Source organism: Hippocampus zosterae, chromosome 7, assembly GCF_025434085.1.
Source record: "Hippocampus zosterae strain Florida chromosome 7, ASM2543408v3, whole genome shotgun sequence".
Lineage (NCBI taxonomy): Eukaryota > Metazoa > Chordata > Actinopteri > Syngnathiformes > Syngnathidae > Hippocampus > Hippocampus zosterae.
The window spans coordinates 4,451,260-4,468,044 of record NC_067457.1 but is presented as its reverse complement, the minus strand read 5'-3'; the positions used below and the strand labels follow the sequence as shown (position 1 = coordinate 4,468,044).

Genomic DNA, 16,785 nt, shown 5'->3' with positions numbered 1-16,785 from the left:
GGGTGTGAGGATCTTGACAAATACAACACCCTATACCATATACTGTACTTTCTTATTGGTTTATTTTTAATATGTAGGATCTGTATACCATTTTGATGCGTTGGCCGAATAATAGAAGATGCAGCATGCAAATACAGTGTAATAAAAGACATTTAAGGTGACACAATCTGTTTACTGGGGTTTAGAGCACGGATCTCTGTGCCAGCCTCCCTATATGGAGCTTGCATGTTCCCTGCGTGGGGTGACTTCACACCCTCCAAACATGCATGTTCCGTCAATTGAAGACTAGATTCTTCTGAGGCAGGAATGTTAGTGTATATGCTCGGTTTGTATGGATGTTTGCATTTTTCCAATATTTTGACTCTCTCACTGAACAGTTGCGAATGTACAGCAAAAGAAACGATGATATAATGTTTATGTGAAACTTTTGGTCCTGTGTATGAAAGATGAGCGCTACTGACAGGTAACTTGTGCCACACCTTTATATACAGTCCCTTGTCACGAGTGACGTCATGGTTCACAGGCCCGCCCTCTACTGCTGGACAAAGTTCACTAATTGCAGTACGTAAAGCGTGGTATTTTAATTCAGTGAACATTAATTAAACTTTTTTTGGACCCAATCCCCCATCATGTCTACTTTTATGATCGCACTTGCAGGACTGTGGTACGTGGGGGAGGGGGGCCGCCGGTGCTGCTGTGCCCTCCTTGAACTTGTTCTTCCAGCGGCGCGCGCGCTAGCCCCCACAGCCCGTGCAGCCATGGCGAGGAAACCCCGTTGACAAGGCACTGCTTTTTCATGACGGTGAGTTCCCCCTTTGAGTGTATTATCATTTTGGGATAAAAATTGCAAGGGAAAAAACACGGCCTCCTTCCCTCTTCCTCCTTCGGGGAGGGTTAGGGAGACAACTTTGAAAATGGAGCCGAAGCACCACAGTGTGGGGAGACAGGAGCGAGGCGAAATAACACGAGTGGTGGGAGAGAGGGAGAAGGAGGAGGAGGAGAAGGAGGGGGCGAGCGAATTAAAAGTTGGCCAAATGGAGATATTGGGTTTCAAGTGGAGTAGAGAAGGGAGTAAAGAAAAAAAGGGTTTGCCTCCGCGACTCCTTATGTTATGCTAATCGGGATAAATATTTATAGATTCGTTTTTCCGCCTAACTGCGCGTTCAAAAGGGGAGGGCGTCGACGACACGTCGGCAGGCTAGCTAACAGAAAAAACGGCCGTTTGGCCCTGTAAAATGTCTCCAGAGCGAACGAAACTGACTGGGACGAGGACCGGGTTCGAGAGAGAGTACACCCGCCCGGAACAGCTTTGGCTCCGGGGGAAATGTGACGTTTTGCGCCGCTCGGGATGAGTGAGAAAGCCTTGCCCAAAAACGCGTCAAGGCAACCACGTCGACTGGCACCCTGATTGCGATATGTCTATTCTGGGCTATATTTTGGAAATAAAATCGTACAGGCTGCACATTTGGCTGAGTTTGTCGGCTTATTTTTGAGGAGTTTTGTTTCCAATGCGCCTGGACAACATGGCGTACGAGCTAGGGCGGACTTGAAGGGCAATTCGAGCTTTGTCCGGGACAAAGCTGGATTGGAGTCCTTTTGCCTTTTTCGTCCCGAACAGCGATATATTAATTTGTATTTTTGTGACTACCCAACACGCATCTTTAGCCATGACGCAATTTCACACTCTTGTTCTTTGAACACGACGCCCTTCGGAACTCGTTCTTAGGTTTCACGTTAGCCTTTTTGTTTTAAATCGATCCTAAAATAAACGATTACCTTTTACAAGTAATATAGGAGTATGAGCTAAATGTTTTTGTATTTTACATTCGTTGTGATGTGAGAAACAATGGCGCCCCAACAATATTTCTCCCAAAATTAAAAGCCCCTTTTCCCAACAGTGGCAATTTAACACTTGATTTTGGGTTATAGTATAGCTTTGCATGATGATTTTTGCTCCGAAAATATCTTTAAGAACATTTTTTTAGCTCTGTTGTTGACCCGAGTGGTTCAAAGATGGAGTCTGAGCGAGTCGCAGTGCAAAAAAAAAAAAAAACAACAACAACAGTATGGCTTTACCAGCAGCCATTTTGTCACTTTAGCGTGTCCAGTACAGCAAATGTCACTTAAGCTGCACATTACTCACTGCATGTAAAGTAAGCATTTAGTTTTACCGCAGAAAAAAAATCTCTGTTGCTCCTGGACACATGCACCAGAAATCAAAAAATGAATGTTAAATATTATTGCTTCTCAAGTACTGGCATCAAGTGTTTTTCCCCCTTCTATTCTTTGCTCAACAATACACTTCATGGCTAAAATAAAGCCAATCATCCATAGTCTGCCGTTCAAGGCTATTTAGAGCATGGTATGGTTACTTCCGCACAGATGTACCTTTTCACTATGTGAGGGGATTGGTGTGGCCGCTGATGTAGTATGTCACAGTAGTCATGTCTGAAAGAAGGTCACACTGTTCACAGATGGTGATACTGTGCATCATCTTTTTAGCTCTCCTACACTGTATCTGCTTTTAACTTAACATCACTGTCAAATCATCACCTCCCCCCTGCAGCACATTCAGTGACTGGGAACGAAGGGTGTTAGATGACTGGATCTATGTGCCCTGACAGCAATCAGTGAGTGAGGCAAAATAATGAATGCACACACACATGTTGGGCAAAACATTTAGTATCCCTGAACCCCCATTACATGAAATGTTGCTCACATAGGGCCAAATCACAAGCAGTTGCCGAAAGGATGGAATGTACTGGGGTACAAACTAACTTGCATATATAAGTACTTTCACTGTGACCATAAAACTGAGCATTTTTGTGTTTTAAAGGTAGTATTGATACAGCCTTGTACTTATTAAAGCGATCGGTGATTTTATGGCAATAAAGTAAGGCAAAGTGACTTAGACATGATACCCTGAATGTCCTTTTGTCTTCAGGTGTCATGGATGATGAGGATGATCGCCATCTTCTGGATATTTTAGGGTAAAATAAAAACATTCAACATTGTATTCCATAACAGTTTCATTAGTAGACCCAACCAGGCATAAATGCAACATTTTTTTTGCTCAGTTATTGTAAACGATCGTTGACCCTGATGAAGTTGATTTGTTTTCAGAGATGTGGATGCATTGAATGACTATCTACACGGCAACAACAGCAAGTCCGTGAGTGGCTCTTTAAAAAAAAACAACAGATTTCTAGTTACGTGTTTGGCATGTTTACATGACATTTCAACTCTTAAGGTGGGCATTAGCGTGTGTTCTCCCTCCTGCAGATTGAAGAGGACGATGTAGCGAATGCTGCATACGGATCAGATGCCTCTTTCTTCACTGCTGATGATGCTGTGAGTACGCAAGTCATTGAATGTTCAAAAAGTTCACCGCAACAGCACCACTAAAAAGAAGTAACAATCCCTAGCGCATGTAAACATTCTCCCTAAATTCTCTTAATGCCTCGTTTTTAGGCAAATGGCGGACTCAAAGATGGCTCCTCCACAATGGCCGAGTTTGGCGGAGCTCCTGCTAGAGATGGCCTCCAGCTCTCCAGCAGCCTCTCCTTTATCGAGCACCACCTGGGGGCCGGCAGCCCACCCGGAGGTGGCGTGGACCTCGGCGAAGAGCAGCCCTTCGATATCCTCCAGAAATCTCTTCTGGAAGCTGACATCACTGAGCAGACGTTGGCACAGGAGGCGTTGCTGGACACGCAACCCGCGCCCACCCTCGTGCAGGCTCCCTTGTCCTTGCCGTCCCAGCTGGTCTCTGGGGGCTATGGAGGGGGTGCGGTCACCACGGCGGCGGCGGCGACGTTACCGGCCGGACATTTCCTTCAGGGCGTTTCCTCGTTGCCGAATGGTTCCACGCAGCACATCCAGGTGCTCGGCTCGTTCGGAGCGGGAAGCGGAGTCATGACGCTCAGCGGTCTGGAAAGAACTCCTCAGATTGTGCTGAGGCCGGCGGGCCCCGTCGCCGCTGCGGGATCTCCGGCTCCAGGCGGGCAGGTGTATGCTCCTACCCAGGGCCATATTGGTCAAGGGGGCTTCAAGAACATTCCCCTCCAGAACGTCATTATTCAGAGAGGTCCAGGAGGAACCCATACTCTTGTGAGGCCGATCCAGCCTAAACCGCATCAAGCTGGGGCTCAGACTGTCATCAGTTTACAGACCGCGGTCTCACCGTTGGCAAATACGGCTAAAAGTGCACCACAGTTCACCGCCAATGGTTCCTTGGTGGTGGATCAGCAGCAGGCCCATACCAACATACAAGCGGGACAGTACTTGCTGCCCACTTCTTTGACAGTTCACAACGGCCCCCCCGCAGACTCCGCTGCCCATATCACTGCCCACAATGCGGTGCAGATTGTTGCCGGGCAAAAAATGACAGCGCAAGCGGGCGGGCAGCTCATTTTGAATCAGGGCGTGGCGAGTGGCGGCGCGACACAAACATGGAAGGGCGCTGCGCCCGCAACGTGCACCGCGGGCCGGCTGGCACTGGTTAGTCAGGGGCAGCTCTCGGGTAGCCCCGTGCAGCGCCTCCTAGTGACGCAAACGGCTAACTGTACATCACTGTCCCCTTTACCTAACACAGCGACGCCAGGACAAGAACACAGACAGGTGAGAGCAATGAATCTACCATGCATCTTGAAAAGGGAGCTACTGATGTAATACTAAAACTGTCATGAACAATTCCGAATATAGCCAGAGTCTCTGTAAGTCTGACAAATCACTTCTTGATTTCCCAGAATGCTTCTGGAGCTGCCGTCAAACAAGTGCAGCTCAGCGCACACAAGAGGCCCGCACCGCTGACCAAAGGAGGAATGTGAGTCAAGCATTGATACAGTATGTGACACAGTCACAGTAATGGCGTCAATTCTTCACAGCTCGCACAATCGAGACTGACTAGAAATAATGCAGTCATAAATGCATTATGAAACAATCACCTGTCCAAACAGCAGAATTAGAAATGATAAATTCATAAATGTTAAGGTTTTCTAATCATTTTTTTCCAGGATTTTACAGCAGCTGCGGGAACATCACGACAGGGTGGACATGCCCGACCGGCGACACTTTACGTCGTTCAGTGATGCGCTGCAACGGCTCCTGCCCTTCCACGTGTTCCAAGGCACTCCACCCAGCCAGGAGGAGTTCTCGCAGGGTAGCTTGACTCCCCCCCAACTCCTATTTTTGTTTCTGAAGAAGCCATTTAAATTTTCTACTCTGTTGACAGTGGATGAGGAGTTCGAGTCAGTTGCGACACATGTGTTGATGAGGACCCAGGCCATGATCAATAAGTACAGACGGCTGCTTTTGGCTGAATCTGAGGTATTGGACGGTTGGATTTCCACCATTACTTTAAAATGTATTTTACTGCCTTTATCCAAATTGAAAATGGAAGGGTAAAAAAAAAAGTTGAAAAAGTCCCTCTGCACCCCAAAAAAAGGCACGTTTTAATTGCATGCTTTTGTGGGGATTGTGACCCCTTCACATCAATGCATTTTATGGAGTTGCAAAACATTACATTTTTCTGTCAATATGAAACGTATAACTTAAAAAAGTCCCTTTAATGGCTGTTGAAAACATTTCTGTCGCCATATTTGGGCACCATCAAAAACCTGACACGCCGTTTTCCTTCCTTGCGGGCAGCATTCCAGTCCTTCATCAGAGATGGTGATGATCGACAGGACCTTTAACCAAGAAGAGCGCAGCTGCCTGACCCAGGACAAGCGCATGCTACTCGTGGATCCAGGTACCAATCCTTGACCCTCATGTTTTGAGTCCTTTTAAGATCTCATTGTCTGCTCTGTTCTCTCAGACGCTTTCTTGGAGGACTTCTGTTGCGGACCGAAATCCAAACATTTGGAAGATCCCGTGCCCTCTCCGCCACCACCGCCTGACATAGACTCGGATGAGTCGACATACAGGAGAGACTCCCAACCTGGTTTTTGCGACCCGGGAGGAGGAGGCGGTGGTGGTGATCGATTTCAAGCTTCACCTGTGGAGAACAAGAGCGTCCTGGAACTGAAGCGATCCCAGCAGCAGCATTTGGGGCAGGAAGGTAACCACTCATCTTTGGCAGCACCTGCAGGGGGGCACACGCACCCCCAGGCGGCCTCGCCCGCACACCTGGACACGGACTCTGCTCTGGAGGCGGCTGTCAACAGCATCCTGGAATGTTAACAAACCACATGGAGTTTCGTTGGTAGTCGATTTGTGTAGTTTGCTCTGCTCTTGATGTAGCACTACTTTTGTTTTATTTTGGCAGATACACGGGGTCCTCGGTTTATGACGGCGTTTCTTTTCTGAGGAAGTGGAACTTGTCGGAATGTGTCGTGTAGTTGACACTAATGAATTAGTAAAGTCAGAATTATCGTAAATATTTCAAATGAAATATTTCACTTGCAGGCCAGCAAAGACGGTGGTGACCATTTTTCCGCCACGGCACCGATGACTTCATTACGCTCCGTTCGGAAGCTCAAAATAACGAAAGTCATAATTTGACAAACACCTGCAGGCCATAAATCTAAACACTCCAATGATAAACCCTAAGTACGGCGATAACTGCGTGTGCCTTATTGTGCTGCATGATTTATTTATTGTGCTCGTATGAAAAATGAATTGATTTTGTGCTTTACGTAATCTCGGAATGTCACCATTACAGTAAATGAAAAACATTTCTAGGCCATAAATGAAAAACAGGAAGTACGGTGGCACCGCCCGTTAGTGACGTATTCTTACATTCCTACCATTCAGAACCTCAAATTACCGTCAGCATCTGCGTGAAAAACACTTTTAGACTCTAAACATAAAACCAATGAACTGTAAATACAGCACTATCTCAGCGTGCCTTATTATGTCGCGTGACCGCTGTGTTCTTATGCCACTATGCAAACTTGTTCCTGACGCGACATTCGGATCCTCAAAAGTGTCATAAGTACAAATAACGTTTGTAAGAAAAGACTTTGGCCATAGTTATAAAACAATTCAACAAACGGTTAGTACGGCGGCGACTGAGCGTGCCTTCTCGTGCCATAACTAACAATTCAAAAACGCTGTCGTTTTACGTATTGGCCAAACGTAAAAAAAAACGAGGACCCCCTGTACTGTGAAAACGGGCACTTCTAAACACCCACAATGCTGTGGGAATTTGTGCAATTTAAGGATCCATAATTTGTTCGCTGTGGCAACTCCGTGCCTCCTCGGCTTTTATTACAAACGGTTTACATGAAGATTCGGAAATTTCCTTGACGAATTGCACTAAAAGCCGTTTCCATCGGACTGCACACACGCGCTCACTTTTATTTGGCATTTTCTTTGGCTTCCCCTCCTCCCCACACCTCTTCTTTTTGTACCTTAAAGGTACGCGAGCCTCTAGACGTCAAACACGCAAACTCGCCTATCATTTTACTGTGTTTGCATCGGGGGAGATTTATCCTCAGATTGAGGAAGTTACTTTGCTCATATTTTCTTAATCTGTGTTTTTATTTACTTTGGTTTTAAACTGGAGGATTCGTTGATTGTATGCTTTTGTCTTGTCCGCCTTTATTTTCTTTGTTCTCAACAGCACAACCAAAACAAAGCATCTGTTATTGATGTCACGCGGGACTCTAACACTTTGTTGCTCCATTGTGAAAATCAAGCTTGAATGATTCAGACTGAAGGTATTCAATCCAAACCATTTCAGTCCAATGTTTAAACCTGCGAGTGAGCTTCAATTGCAGACTGATGGCCTTTTTTTCCCCAGCAACCAATAATGATGTACTAGTAAGTTTGCTTGTTCTCCTCTGGCTTCCTCCCACATTTCAAAGTCATGCAGTTTAGGTTCAGTGACTACTGGTACTCTAAATTGTCCTTTATTCTGGGTTTGAAGGGTTTGTCTAAATGTGCCCTGTAAGTCATTGGCTGGCAACCAGTCCAGGCCGTAGCCCACCTCTCGCTCCAAATTCAGTCTACAGCTCATCTGCAACCCTCGTGAGGACAGGCGCGACAGAAAATAGATGGACAGAGTGTCCGTCATCTTCTAGCTGCTGCTGTCCATTAAACAATGTCCAGTTATCAAGCAAAAAAAATGTTTTTAAGCCCCTACGGTGCCATTCTTGGATCGATAAACAGGCCCGTGCTTTCTATTTGTATTGTCAGACTTGATCCTGTATAGTTTGTCGTTTTGTATAAACAAACAAAAAAATATTTATAATTTTTGTATGGAAGAGAAAAAAATGTTTTAAAAAAACAATCAGAGAAAATGGCAATTATTTTGTATTACGTTGGTGTCAGTTGTTGATTGTTGTGTTGCCCGTAGCAGCAACAATAAATTCATTTTGAATACAAACACACGGCAACAGTCTCCACTGGTATTCTGGTCAAGCGAATCTGAGTTGGGTGGGAGGAACTTTTAGAGAGGGGGGGGGGGCTCAAGAGATATGTCTGAAAAGCTGCACCATTGACAGATCCGAAATATAAAATGTATCCATCTAAATACTGTGTCTGTTCCATTTTAATCCTTTTACAAAGCTAGCACACGTGATGCACGAGCCCACCACTGTTAACAGCGACACCCAGCGGAGGCTTGAGGTACTGCGTCAATGGGTGTGAATTGAATAAAATGCCTTCAACTAATGTAAAGTGGCAATTATCGTCGATAACTGGCAAAAAGGGGCGACAACAATTATTACACGTACATTGGGTCACACTTTTTTCAGTAGATTATTCGTCGTTTCTGTTTATTTCTATTATGCACTTTTTTTGTTTTCGCATATACTTCTGGTCTTAGTGGTACTTCCTCCAGCGCTCATGCTCTAAAAAAAAAAACAAAACAAAGAAACGATTAAAAACTATAATCCCAAGTCTTGACACCATAAAGACACGATAGGTGTGTGCTTACTAAGATGAGGGTAAGACCAGACATAGCTGAGCACACAATATCCGGCCAGCAGCATACCAAGGCCGCCCACACCGCCTTTCCTCACGTCAATATACTTTCTGTAGTACCAGTGCCAGCCTGGAGGGGACGCACAACAGATTAACAGACCCAATGCATAGGAGTACCTAATTATGTGGCTGTTGAGAGTATATTTATAGTTTCTTCACCTCTCTGCATAATTTCCACCGCGTGTCCCGGGCGACGCGGCATCCTGCAGGCCATCCACTCAGGAAGCTCCCTCAACGTCACCTGACCCAGGCTGCGTCCTGCATGGCAAAAATGAGACGCGGTCCACGAGGATGTGGTATGCTTTTGACTAATGCTACAAGATTATATAAAATGCGTTTGGGCTTTATATAAATTGTGTGTTTTTAGCTTTACAAATGCAACACTTTTTATTTTCAAACAAGCTGTGTATTGTATTAGATTTTTTTTTGTATTTTGTGTGTGTTGTCTTGCACAGTACGGTCAAACACTGACCTGAGGAGTTGTCTTTCCTCCTTTCTATTGTCGCTAATGTATCTCCGGGTTTGGACTGAAGGTTGGAAAGGCAACCTGTTAACATTGAAGTGAGTTCTGTCTGTTGAAAAACAACTTTGGATGTTCGGAGGTTGGGTAGAAGCGGAGGCCGAATAGGGGTTGCTTTGGATCCATACAAATCATCCTTTTGCAAATGTCGAGACTCTTTTGGTTTGACGGTACTCGTACTTGTTGGACTTAAATCTGGACTGGATTTAGTGTTCGTTTGAGTGCTTTCAATGTGGAAGACTGGTCTGCTGGTCTTGGCCCGACCCAATGTGCTGCCAACGTGCTGGAGCGTAATCCTGGGCATGTCCTTCGTTATATCCATTGTTTCCTTTTGTGCGGATTTGATTTGTTTCTTTTTGGAGGCACTTTGGGGTTTTTGCGACTCTTCAGGCAAGTAGTTTTTGTATTTGGACTTTGTGCTTGTGGCTATTAGAGGGACAGTTTCCAGACTTTGTGGTGCTGAATCCAATCCTGGAGAAATTTGGCTGGACTTTGCCACCTCGATTGTTGTGTGAATGCTCTTTTTCTTTGGCTTTGACAGTGTCGATGTTTGTCTGTTTTTTCCAGGTACTTCTGGTGATGCTTTCTCACTGAGCGGTGTCATCTTTTTCTTCCCCTTCATTTTAGACGAGTCAGCTTCTAGTCGTCCGGACGGCGGGGACTCGAGACGCTCATGGTGGAGGGGACGAGGCTTGGCTGCCTTGCAGTAAGGTAGGTGGCTCTTTAACCTCTTGTAGGACTTGCCACAGAATGGACATACCTCTGTAGTTGGGAGGCGGGAAACGATCAATGGGATGGAATTTTTAGGTTACGTTAATAGTTAGACATGCTGCTGTCATAAACTTAAATGAGGAGCAATACGCCTCACAATTACAATAATCCTGCTACTGTGCATCCAGAAAGTATTCATGGCAGTTTACTTTTTTCATAAATAGCTTTATTCCAAAATGGAATATATGTCTTTTTTAAACTACTCAATATGACCATGTGCGTGAAAAGATTTATTTTAATTTTCCACCTTAGAACCGTTAGACAAGTAGACTTGTTTTTTTTGTTTTTTTTTTCACTTACCCAAGCTCATTTCGCACGTGCCAACGAAAAAAAGAAAAATAATTTAACTTATATTTTCTGATCGTGAATTACACGAGTCGTAATAGTTTATAAGTTATAAATTGCAATCAATGAGGGTTGACACCCTGAATCGCCGAATAGTTTTCACGATCGTGTTGTTGCAGGCAAGTAGAAGGACCCGAGTTAGTTTTAGGTGGTCACTCAGAAGCCTGAACAGAAATGCGTTTGTTTCGTTAAAAGCGCCTTAATTGTGACTGGGGAAAAACAACAACAAGGGCGGGGAAACCGAATTAAATGTAATCCATTTAATTGAATTTGCAGGAGCGATGTGATGATGATGTATTCGCGTTTCCGGTTTGGCATAAAAATTATCGTCCAACGAGACGAAGCGTTTTTTTCCCGGTAAAGCAAGTGCGTAACCTCAATATGACCTGTGTGTAAAATAATTTTAAAACTGGAAAAAAGGTGCCATCAAATAATGATAACATTTCTTTAGAAAAGTTTGTTTTATTGATAAAGTTAGAGTGGCATGAGTTGACACAGGGAAATTATTTTTTAACAAAATATGGCAGAAGAATGACCCCAAAAAAACTTAATTGGAAAACGCAGCGATTTGGAACAAAAACGTTTCTACAACCATTTACATACAAGTAGATAAACCTAAGTATTATTTACAACAGGAACGGATTTGACTATGTACAACCAAAAGCTTGAGGCGGGGTGGGTTCAATGGGGGGACAACTGGAAAACTCAAAGAAGGTATGTGTGTGTGTGGTATTTAGCAAAGAATGGAAACAAAAACCTGCATGTGGATTATTGACTTCTTTTTAAAAATTAACCCTGAGAGAAGTGTCGGTTATTAGGAAAAACACTATTACATTAATCATAGAAAGTTCTAACGTGCAGTATTGTAGGAATTATCAAATTTCAAAATTATTTACCATAACATTGTTCATGTATTTATGCCAGTTGTTTTGGATTGGTTGATGACATTGATTTTAGATTTTCATTCAGTATACAGTGTTCCCCTATAAATACTGCTTCGGTGCAGTAGAATTACATTGAAATAAGGGAAGGAGCATTAGTGTATTTTGATAGGCCATGGCCCTATCTGACAGAAAAAAGTGTTGCTTTTCCGCCATCTTGTGGCATCAATAGGCAATTGAAATCCCTTTCAAGAGCGCCGATTGCTTTTGTCTAATTTTTATCACATTTGTTTGGTGTGCTGTGAGATTTTTCGAATATAAATTTATGTGCAATGGCTCAATAAAGGTTAGGTAAGACTGCAATTGAGTTTTTCCCCAATCTTTGAGGCAAGGCACGTATTTACATTGGCAAAAATGACTCAGCACGCTAAACAAATGTGACAAAAAGAGGACGGGCAGGTTAATGACGCATCTTCTGCTATCTAGTGGAAGAGCATTTAATTGTTTCACTTGTCACTGGCATATATTGATGAACAAAGACATTCGTTGTATTAAATACATCATTTGTGAAATTGGAAAATTTCCTGCAGCACACCTGATGATCACAAAGCACACTGGCTGCGAATCACAATAACTTGGTCTCGTAAGGCTTCACAGGGTCATTCAGTTTTTTTCTGTAGATGTTCCACTTGTGACCTGGGACAAGGTCAGGACCAGGACGATTTGGGAGAAACAAGGTATAAGTAGGAGTGTCTGCTGTTTATCTATTCACGAAGCAGCGGCGGGGGTGTGGAACAGTGCAACAACCGACTCGAGTTACTTGCATGAATTCAGTGCTTGGACCAAAAAAAAGAAAAAACAACAACATAGATGAAACCTTTGAGCGTTCTCTCGATTCCACCACGTGAAACGTTCTAACGTAGCGTGTCGCCAAAGGACGACTCGTCAGCATCGTGTCGGCGGGCCCCGCGTCGCAAACCACTAAACCACGACTAATATACCGTCAAAGCAGCCGACGCGTGCTGCTAGATTCTTATTCTAGAGTGGCGCACGGCGGTCATTGGAGCATGAGCTGCTTGAGGTTGTCGTGGAGAATCGTGTCCTTGACATCCCGGAACACCAGTCGGATGTTCTCCGTGTTGATGGCGGTGGTGAAGTGGTGATAGAGCGGCTTCTGGGTGGCGTCGCGTCGCTTGGCCCGGAAGCACTCCACCATGAAGTCCTTCACGTCAGGCAAGCTGTGCTCGGGCCCGTTGTAGTTGGGGAAGTAGTCCTTGAGAGGCACACTCTTCACCTTCTCCTCCAGCAGGTCCATTTTGTTGAGGAAGAGGATGATGGACACGTTGGCAAACACGCGGTTGTTGACGATGGTCTCGAAGATGTTGAGCGACTCACACAGCCGGTTGGTCTGACGGTCCTCCATCAAAACCTACGAGGAACATTCAAGTTAGTCATGCTTGCCCCCACCTTGGAAAATAGAAATTCGTAGCAGCACAAAATAATGATCCAGTTACAATTTGCTTCAAAGTCTTTCTTTGCTACCCTAGTCAGGGTCCGGAAAGAACAGAAATCCCCTCACCTGGTCGTACTCGGATGAGGATACGAGGAAGAGGATGGAGGTGACCGAGTCGAAGCACTCAAACCAGCGCCGCCGCTCGGACCGCTGGCCGCCCACGTCCACCATCTTGAACGGGACGTTCTTCAGCTCAAAGTCGTACTCGTGGATTCCCTTCGTGGGCTTTCGCGCCAGCAGAATGTCCTGCTGACTCGGCAGGTAATTCTGGCAGACACACAGACACATTACTTTTAGGGTAAAAAAAAAAAATGTTAGAAGCACACTTCTGCATAACACTGGACCCTTATTAACATAAAGAAAACCGATATATATAGATATATAATTTAATTGTATCTTCTCTGACCATGAGTTTGAACTGACAAAGTACTAGAAATGCTCCCTGCGGGTTACAGCCGCAAATATTTGTACAATAGTTGTTAAAACAGAAAAATTGTTGCGGGTTAATCGAATGCCGTGGCGGTGAGGCGGTTATTCAAGTCGGAACCCCCAGCGGGGCAGATGTCGTTGTCTAGACACAAGATAAGGAACCGCGTCCTCAAAAAGAAAAAAAAAGTGGGGTGGAGCACGGGAGCGCATGTAGATGGAAGGTAGAAATCTCCCCCAAAACAAAACACCCCTCACCCAAAAGAAAAAAAAAAAAACCTTACCGGCTCGCCAAGCTTATCCAGATTATCCAAGAAATACTTGACAGACTCGCCCTGCAAGACACACACGCACAAGCGCGTTACAGTTAAGTCACATGAGGGATGATGCAGTCGGACGTGTCACACAACCAAACAAAAATGGAGACGCTAGCTTGTGCGCATATCCTCTGGAAGATTCTGCTGAAGGGGCAATTAATGCAAGCCTGGACATGAAACCACAGAGACTCACATGCATTCCTTTATCTGCAAATGTGTGTGTGTGTGTGTGTGTGTGTGTGTGTGGTGATTTTCCTTATCGTTTTTCCTGGTGTCTCTCTTGGGGTTTCAGTTATGTTACAATTCCTCACTGGAACAACCTTTGCATGCATTTTGTGTTAATTTCACTCTTTGACACCCCCCCCCCCCCCAAAAAAAGCTAACAATCCCAGTGACACACACTTTTAAATCAGCAAACTTACTGGTGGCACCACACAAACACGACTAGATGAGAGCACTCAAGATGGAGAACAGGCGCGGGTGGCGTTTCAAAATTGACGACAAATCGCTCAGACAGGGAGAGGGAATAAAAAAGGAGAAGCGAGACAAGGAATAAGAGATTTTTGCTATGTGCTGCGACAGCAAAACTGGAACACGATTGTAATTTGTATATAACTCATCACTCACTCACACGCGCGCATGGAGCGATACACTCAGCCCGTGCAGATGCACACACACAGTTAGAATATTGAGATCAGGCCCCAAAAATGTCAACTGGAACTATCAAGCTAATTGTATTTAAAAAAAAAAAAATGTGGCATCTCGAAGGGTGATGACATCATTCACCCACCACGTAGGTTGTCCCAATTCAAAAGTCCCTTCAGCTCACTTGATCCACTTTCTGATACATTTTACTGTTTGCCACGGGCTGTAAGATTCTTTTTTTTTTTTTCAAAATTGCCCCGTATAGATTTCAATTCCTGTTTCCATTGATGACAATGGTGCCCTGAAAAGTAGCACGGAGACTGACGTAATGCATTTTAACCCTTTCAGCGACAGCTTATCCTGTCGTCAGGTTACAGGTTATCATTATTGATGCACAAAATAGTTAACAAATAAATAAACAATCCTGAGAATATTTAAATTTCCATGTGAGGCTGCGCAAGTAACACTTGGTGGGCGAGCCAATAACCCCCCCCCCCACCCCCTTTGTAAGCATAAAGCAGTTTAACGACAGATCAACATTCCTGCTCTGATCACACTTGTGTCTGTGCTGCGGCGTTAACAAAACACCATTGAGAACCTGCGGCAGTCGCGTTGTGCAACTCAAACAAACCCATAAAAAGAGGGGGGGGGGAAAAAGTGGATTTTCATGTGAAAGCGACATGAAGTGTCAGACGTCGCATGGGGCGGACTGAATCTCAATCCGTGGTTATAGTGACCATCTGGGCGGAATGTCAGCATCTTATGACAGGGAGGAAGGTGTAAACAGGAAGTTGAGCGGGTCACATGACTGTCCACTCAACAGTCGGCTGCAAGGAAAAAAGAAGGTTGAATTTTATGAGTCGATGCATTTCGACTTACCAATTGGAACTCGCGACGGCGGTCGTAGGCGTGCTGGATGCCGGTGTCGGCCCACAGGGCTTTGATGGCGGGCAGGTACTGCAGGAAGACGGGTGTCTCCAACTGCCCGCGGACCATCTTGGCCGAACGGGTGTCAAACGCCATCAGCTTGTCGCCGCGTTGCTGGTTGCCCGGGTCCCCCCATGGGATGTGCAGCTTCTCGCGAGCGTCCACTAACACACGTATGCCTGGCGAGTGGGAGAAGATTAGCAGGTTAATTAAATGCAGAAAAATGTTTGGATAACAAATTAGGAAATAAAATACATGAAATAAATTAAGTCACAATTGTGAAATGCTTCATTTTATAGGCTGCAATAGGTGAAATGTGTGCGGAGATGGTTCGAAAATCATGCGACTCGATGTAAAAATATCAGTAATGTGATCGGGACATCCCCTAGTCAAAAAATAATTACGTCAGTGATTCCCAACTAGTGTGTGATGCCGTGGCGAATTAAAGTTAATTAGTCTCTATATGATGAGACAAAGTGACTTTTGGCATTTCCCTACGAGAGCTGCCATTACAAATTTGCTCATCAATCTATGCCAGCAACGTTGACAGACTGGCGGAGCAATGAAATGGCATTCTGCTACACCGCAGATAGTAAAATTAACGTAACTTAATTTACATTTTTGTCTGGTGGCGTACGGGTGATTTTGTTATCATGTAAAATGTGCCTCGGCTCAACAGAGGTGGGAAACGACTGGATTATTACAATGTACTGCTGCCAAGGTCACACGCCTAAAGCACCATCTGGCAAATTTGTTATTACATAATACATATAAATACATATATTAGAAAGAGACTGCCTCGACTATGCTATTATATATTACACTGGTGTCCATTTTATTGTATAGCAAGTTGACCTTAGTCTTACTTTGCATGAGAAAAGTTACCATGCAGGAACACCTTAGTTACTACCATTACATTTGAACTGCTTGGTGAGCAACAATTCCCTATTTTATTTTTGCTTTAATCACTTAAAAAAATACGTTTGAAACTAAGCGACGGTACAAACCGATAATGTATGCCAAAAACAAGTTGAAACAAGCAGAAGGGGGCTCTCGTGTAGGGTGTGTCGAGGACTGTTTATGTGCCTCTCTGGCAAACTTTTCCCGGCCGTTATTAACCAACAAAATGCGGGCCTCGCCTCACATTCACGCGTCCAAAAATTTGCCATTGTATACTTTGATGTTTTTTTTTTTTTTGTTGCAGTTCACCTTTGATTACGTTGCTATAAATGGTTGCTCGGAAGTCCTCGCGGGCTCTCTGGTCGAAGTCCTGGCCGTGGATGATCCGCATTTGTTTGAGGAACGTCGACTTGCCGCTCTCGCCCGCTCCGAGCAGCAGTATCTTCACCAGGCGCTTTACGTAGGTTTTCTCCCGGGAGAGCCGCCGGTCGATCTCCTTGGAGCGGCGGACCTGCTCCACCTCGCTGCTGTTGAGCAGACACACGGGAAGGCAAACTTTAAGCACGGAGCGCGACGGCAGGAAATCCGCCATGTTCGCGAGAGCCTCATCGA

The 16,785-nt window shown here is 44.8% G+C and overlaps 3 protein-coding genes across 5 annotated transcripts; 1 reads left to right on the top strand and 2 right to left on the bottom strand.

The window, feature by feature from the left end:
* Nucleotides 1-463: 463 nt before the first annotated feature.
* Nucleotides 464-8,329, top strand: bicral (BICRA like chromatin remodeling complex associated protein). 2 transcript variants are annotated; one of them, XM_052069654.1, is made up of 11 exons: nucleotides 464-561; nucleotides 658-802; nucleotides 2,945-2,990; nucleotides 3,124-3,172; nucleotides 3,283-3,351; nucleotides 3,472-4,617; nucleotides 4,746-4,822; nucleotides 5,013-5,158; nucleotides 5,231-5,325; nucleotides 5,647-5,749; nucleotides 5,816-8,329. In XM_052069654.1, exons 3-11 carry the CDS (start codon nucleotides 2,950-2,952, stop codon nucleotides 6,178-6,180), a joined length of 2,091 nt encoding a protein of 696 aa, XP_051925614.1. In that variant the 5' UTR covers nucleotides 464-561; nucleotides 658-802; nucleotides 2,945-2,949; the 3' UTR covers nucleotides 6,181-8,329. The 2 variants fall into 2 exon arrangements, with proteins under 2 accessions (XP_051925614.1, XP_051925615.1); XM_052069655.1 differs by lacking the exons at nucleotides 464-561; nucleotides 658-802 and adding an exon at nucleotides 809-2,630.
* On the bottom strand, nucleotides 6,071-10,719 carry si:dkey-21c1.4 (uncharacterized). Of its 2 annotated transcripts, none has more exons than XM_052069745.1 (5): nucleotides 10,520-10,688; nucleotides 9,401-10,210; nucleotides 9,088-9,186; nucleotides 8,882-8,998; nucleotides 6,071-6,168 (listed from the first exon to the last, which is right to left on the bottom strand). In XM_052069745.1, the coding sequence occupies exons 1-5, from the start codon at nucleotides 10,527-10,529 to the stop codon at nucleotides 6,158-6,160; spliced, it is 1,047 nt and encodes a 348-aa protein (XP_051925705.1). In that variant the 5' UTR covers nucleotides 10,530-10,688; the 3' UTR covers nucleotides 6,071-6,157. The 2 variants fall into 2 exon arrangements, with proteins under 2 accessions (XP_051925705.1, XP_051925704.1); XM_052069744.1 differs by lacking the exon at nucleotides 6,071-6,168 and adding an exon at nucleotides 8,691-8,795 and having other exon boundaries at nucleotides 10,520-10,719.
* Nucleotides 10,720-11,006: 287 nt separating this feature from the next.
* Nucleotides 11,007-16,765, bottom strand: LOC127603442 (guanine nucleotide-binding protein subunit alpha-13-like). Its single transcript, XM_052069735.1, has 5 exons — nucleotides 16,483-16,765; nucleotides 15,226-15,452; nucleotides 13,669-13,719; nucleotides 13,025-13,225; nucleotides 11,007-12,874 (listed from the first exon to the last, which is right to left on the bottom strand). Exons 1-5 carry the CDS (start codon nucleotides 16,763-16,765, stop codon nucleotides 12,503-12,505), a joined length of 1,134 nt encoding a protein of 377 aa, XP_051925695.1. The 3' UTR covers nucleotides 11,007-12,502.
* Between the last annotated feature and the right edge of the window lie 20 nt (nucleotides 16,766-16,785).

Bases quoted from the DNA above. Each gene is read 5' to 3' on its own strand.
- si:dkey-21c1.4 (XM_052069744.1), bottom strand. The intron at 9,187-9,400 runs GTCAGTGTTTGA...TTTGCCATGCAG, and splicing joins GAGGAAAGACAACTCCTCAG to GACGCAGCCTGGGTCAGGTG. The intron at 8,796-8,881 runs GTAAGCACACAC...TTTTTTTTTTAG, and splicing joins CTGGTCTTACCCTCATCTTA to AGCATGAGCGCTGGAGGAAG.
- LOC127603442 (XM_052069735.1), bottom strand. From the start codon at position 16,765: ATGGCGGATTTCCTGCCGTCGCGCTCCGTGCTTAAAGTTTGCCTTCCC. The intron at 15,453-16,482 runs GTGAACTGCAAC...CCCACTCGCCAG, and splicing joins TTATAGCAACGTAATCAAAG to GCATACGTGTGTTAGTGGAC. The intron at 12,875-13,024 runs GTGAGGGGATTT...TGTTCCTCGTAG, and splicing joins CCTCATCCGAGTACGACCAG to GTTTTGATGGAGGACCGTCA.
- bicral (XM_052069654.1), top strand. From the start codon at position 2,950: ATGGATGATGAGGATGATCGCCATCTTCTGGATATTTTAGG. The intron at 3,173-3,282 runs GTGAGTGGCTCT...TCCCTCCTGCAG, and splicing joins ACGGCAACAACAGCAAGTCC to ATTGAAGAGGACGATGTAGC. The intron at 5,159-5,230 runs GTAGCTTGACTC...CTCTGTTGACAG, and splicing joins CCAGGAGGAGTTCTCGCAGG to TGGATGAGGAGTTCGAGTCA.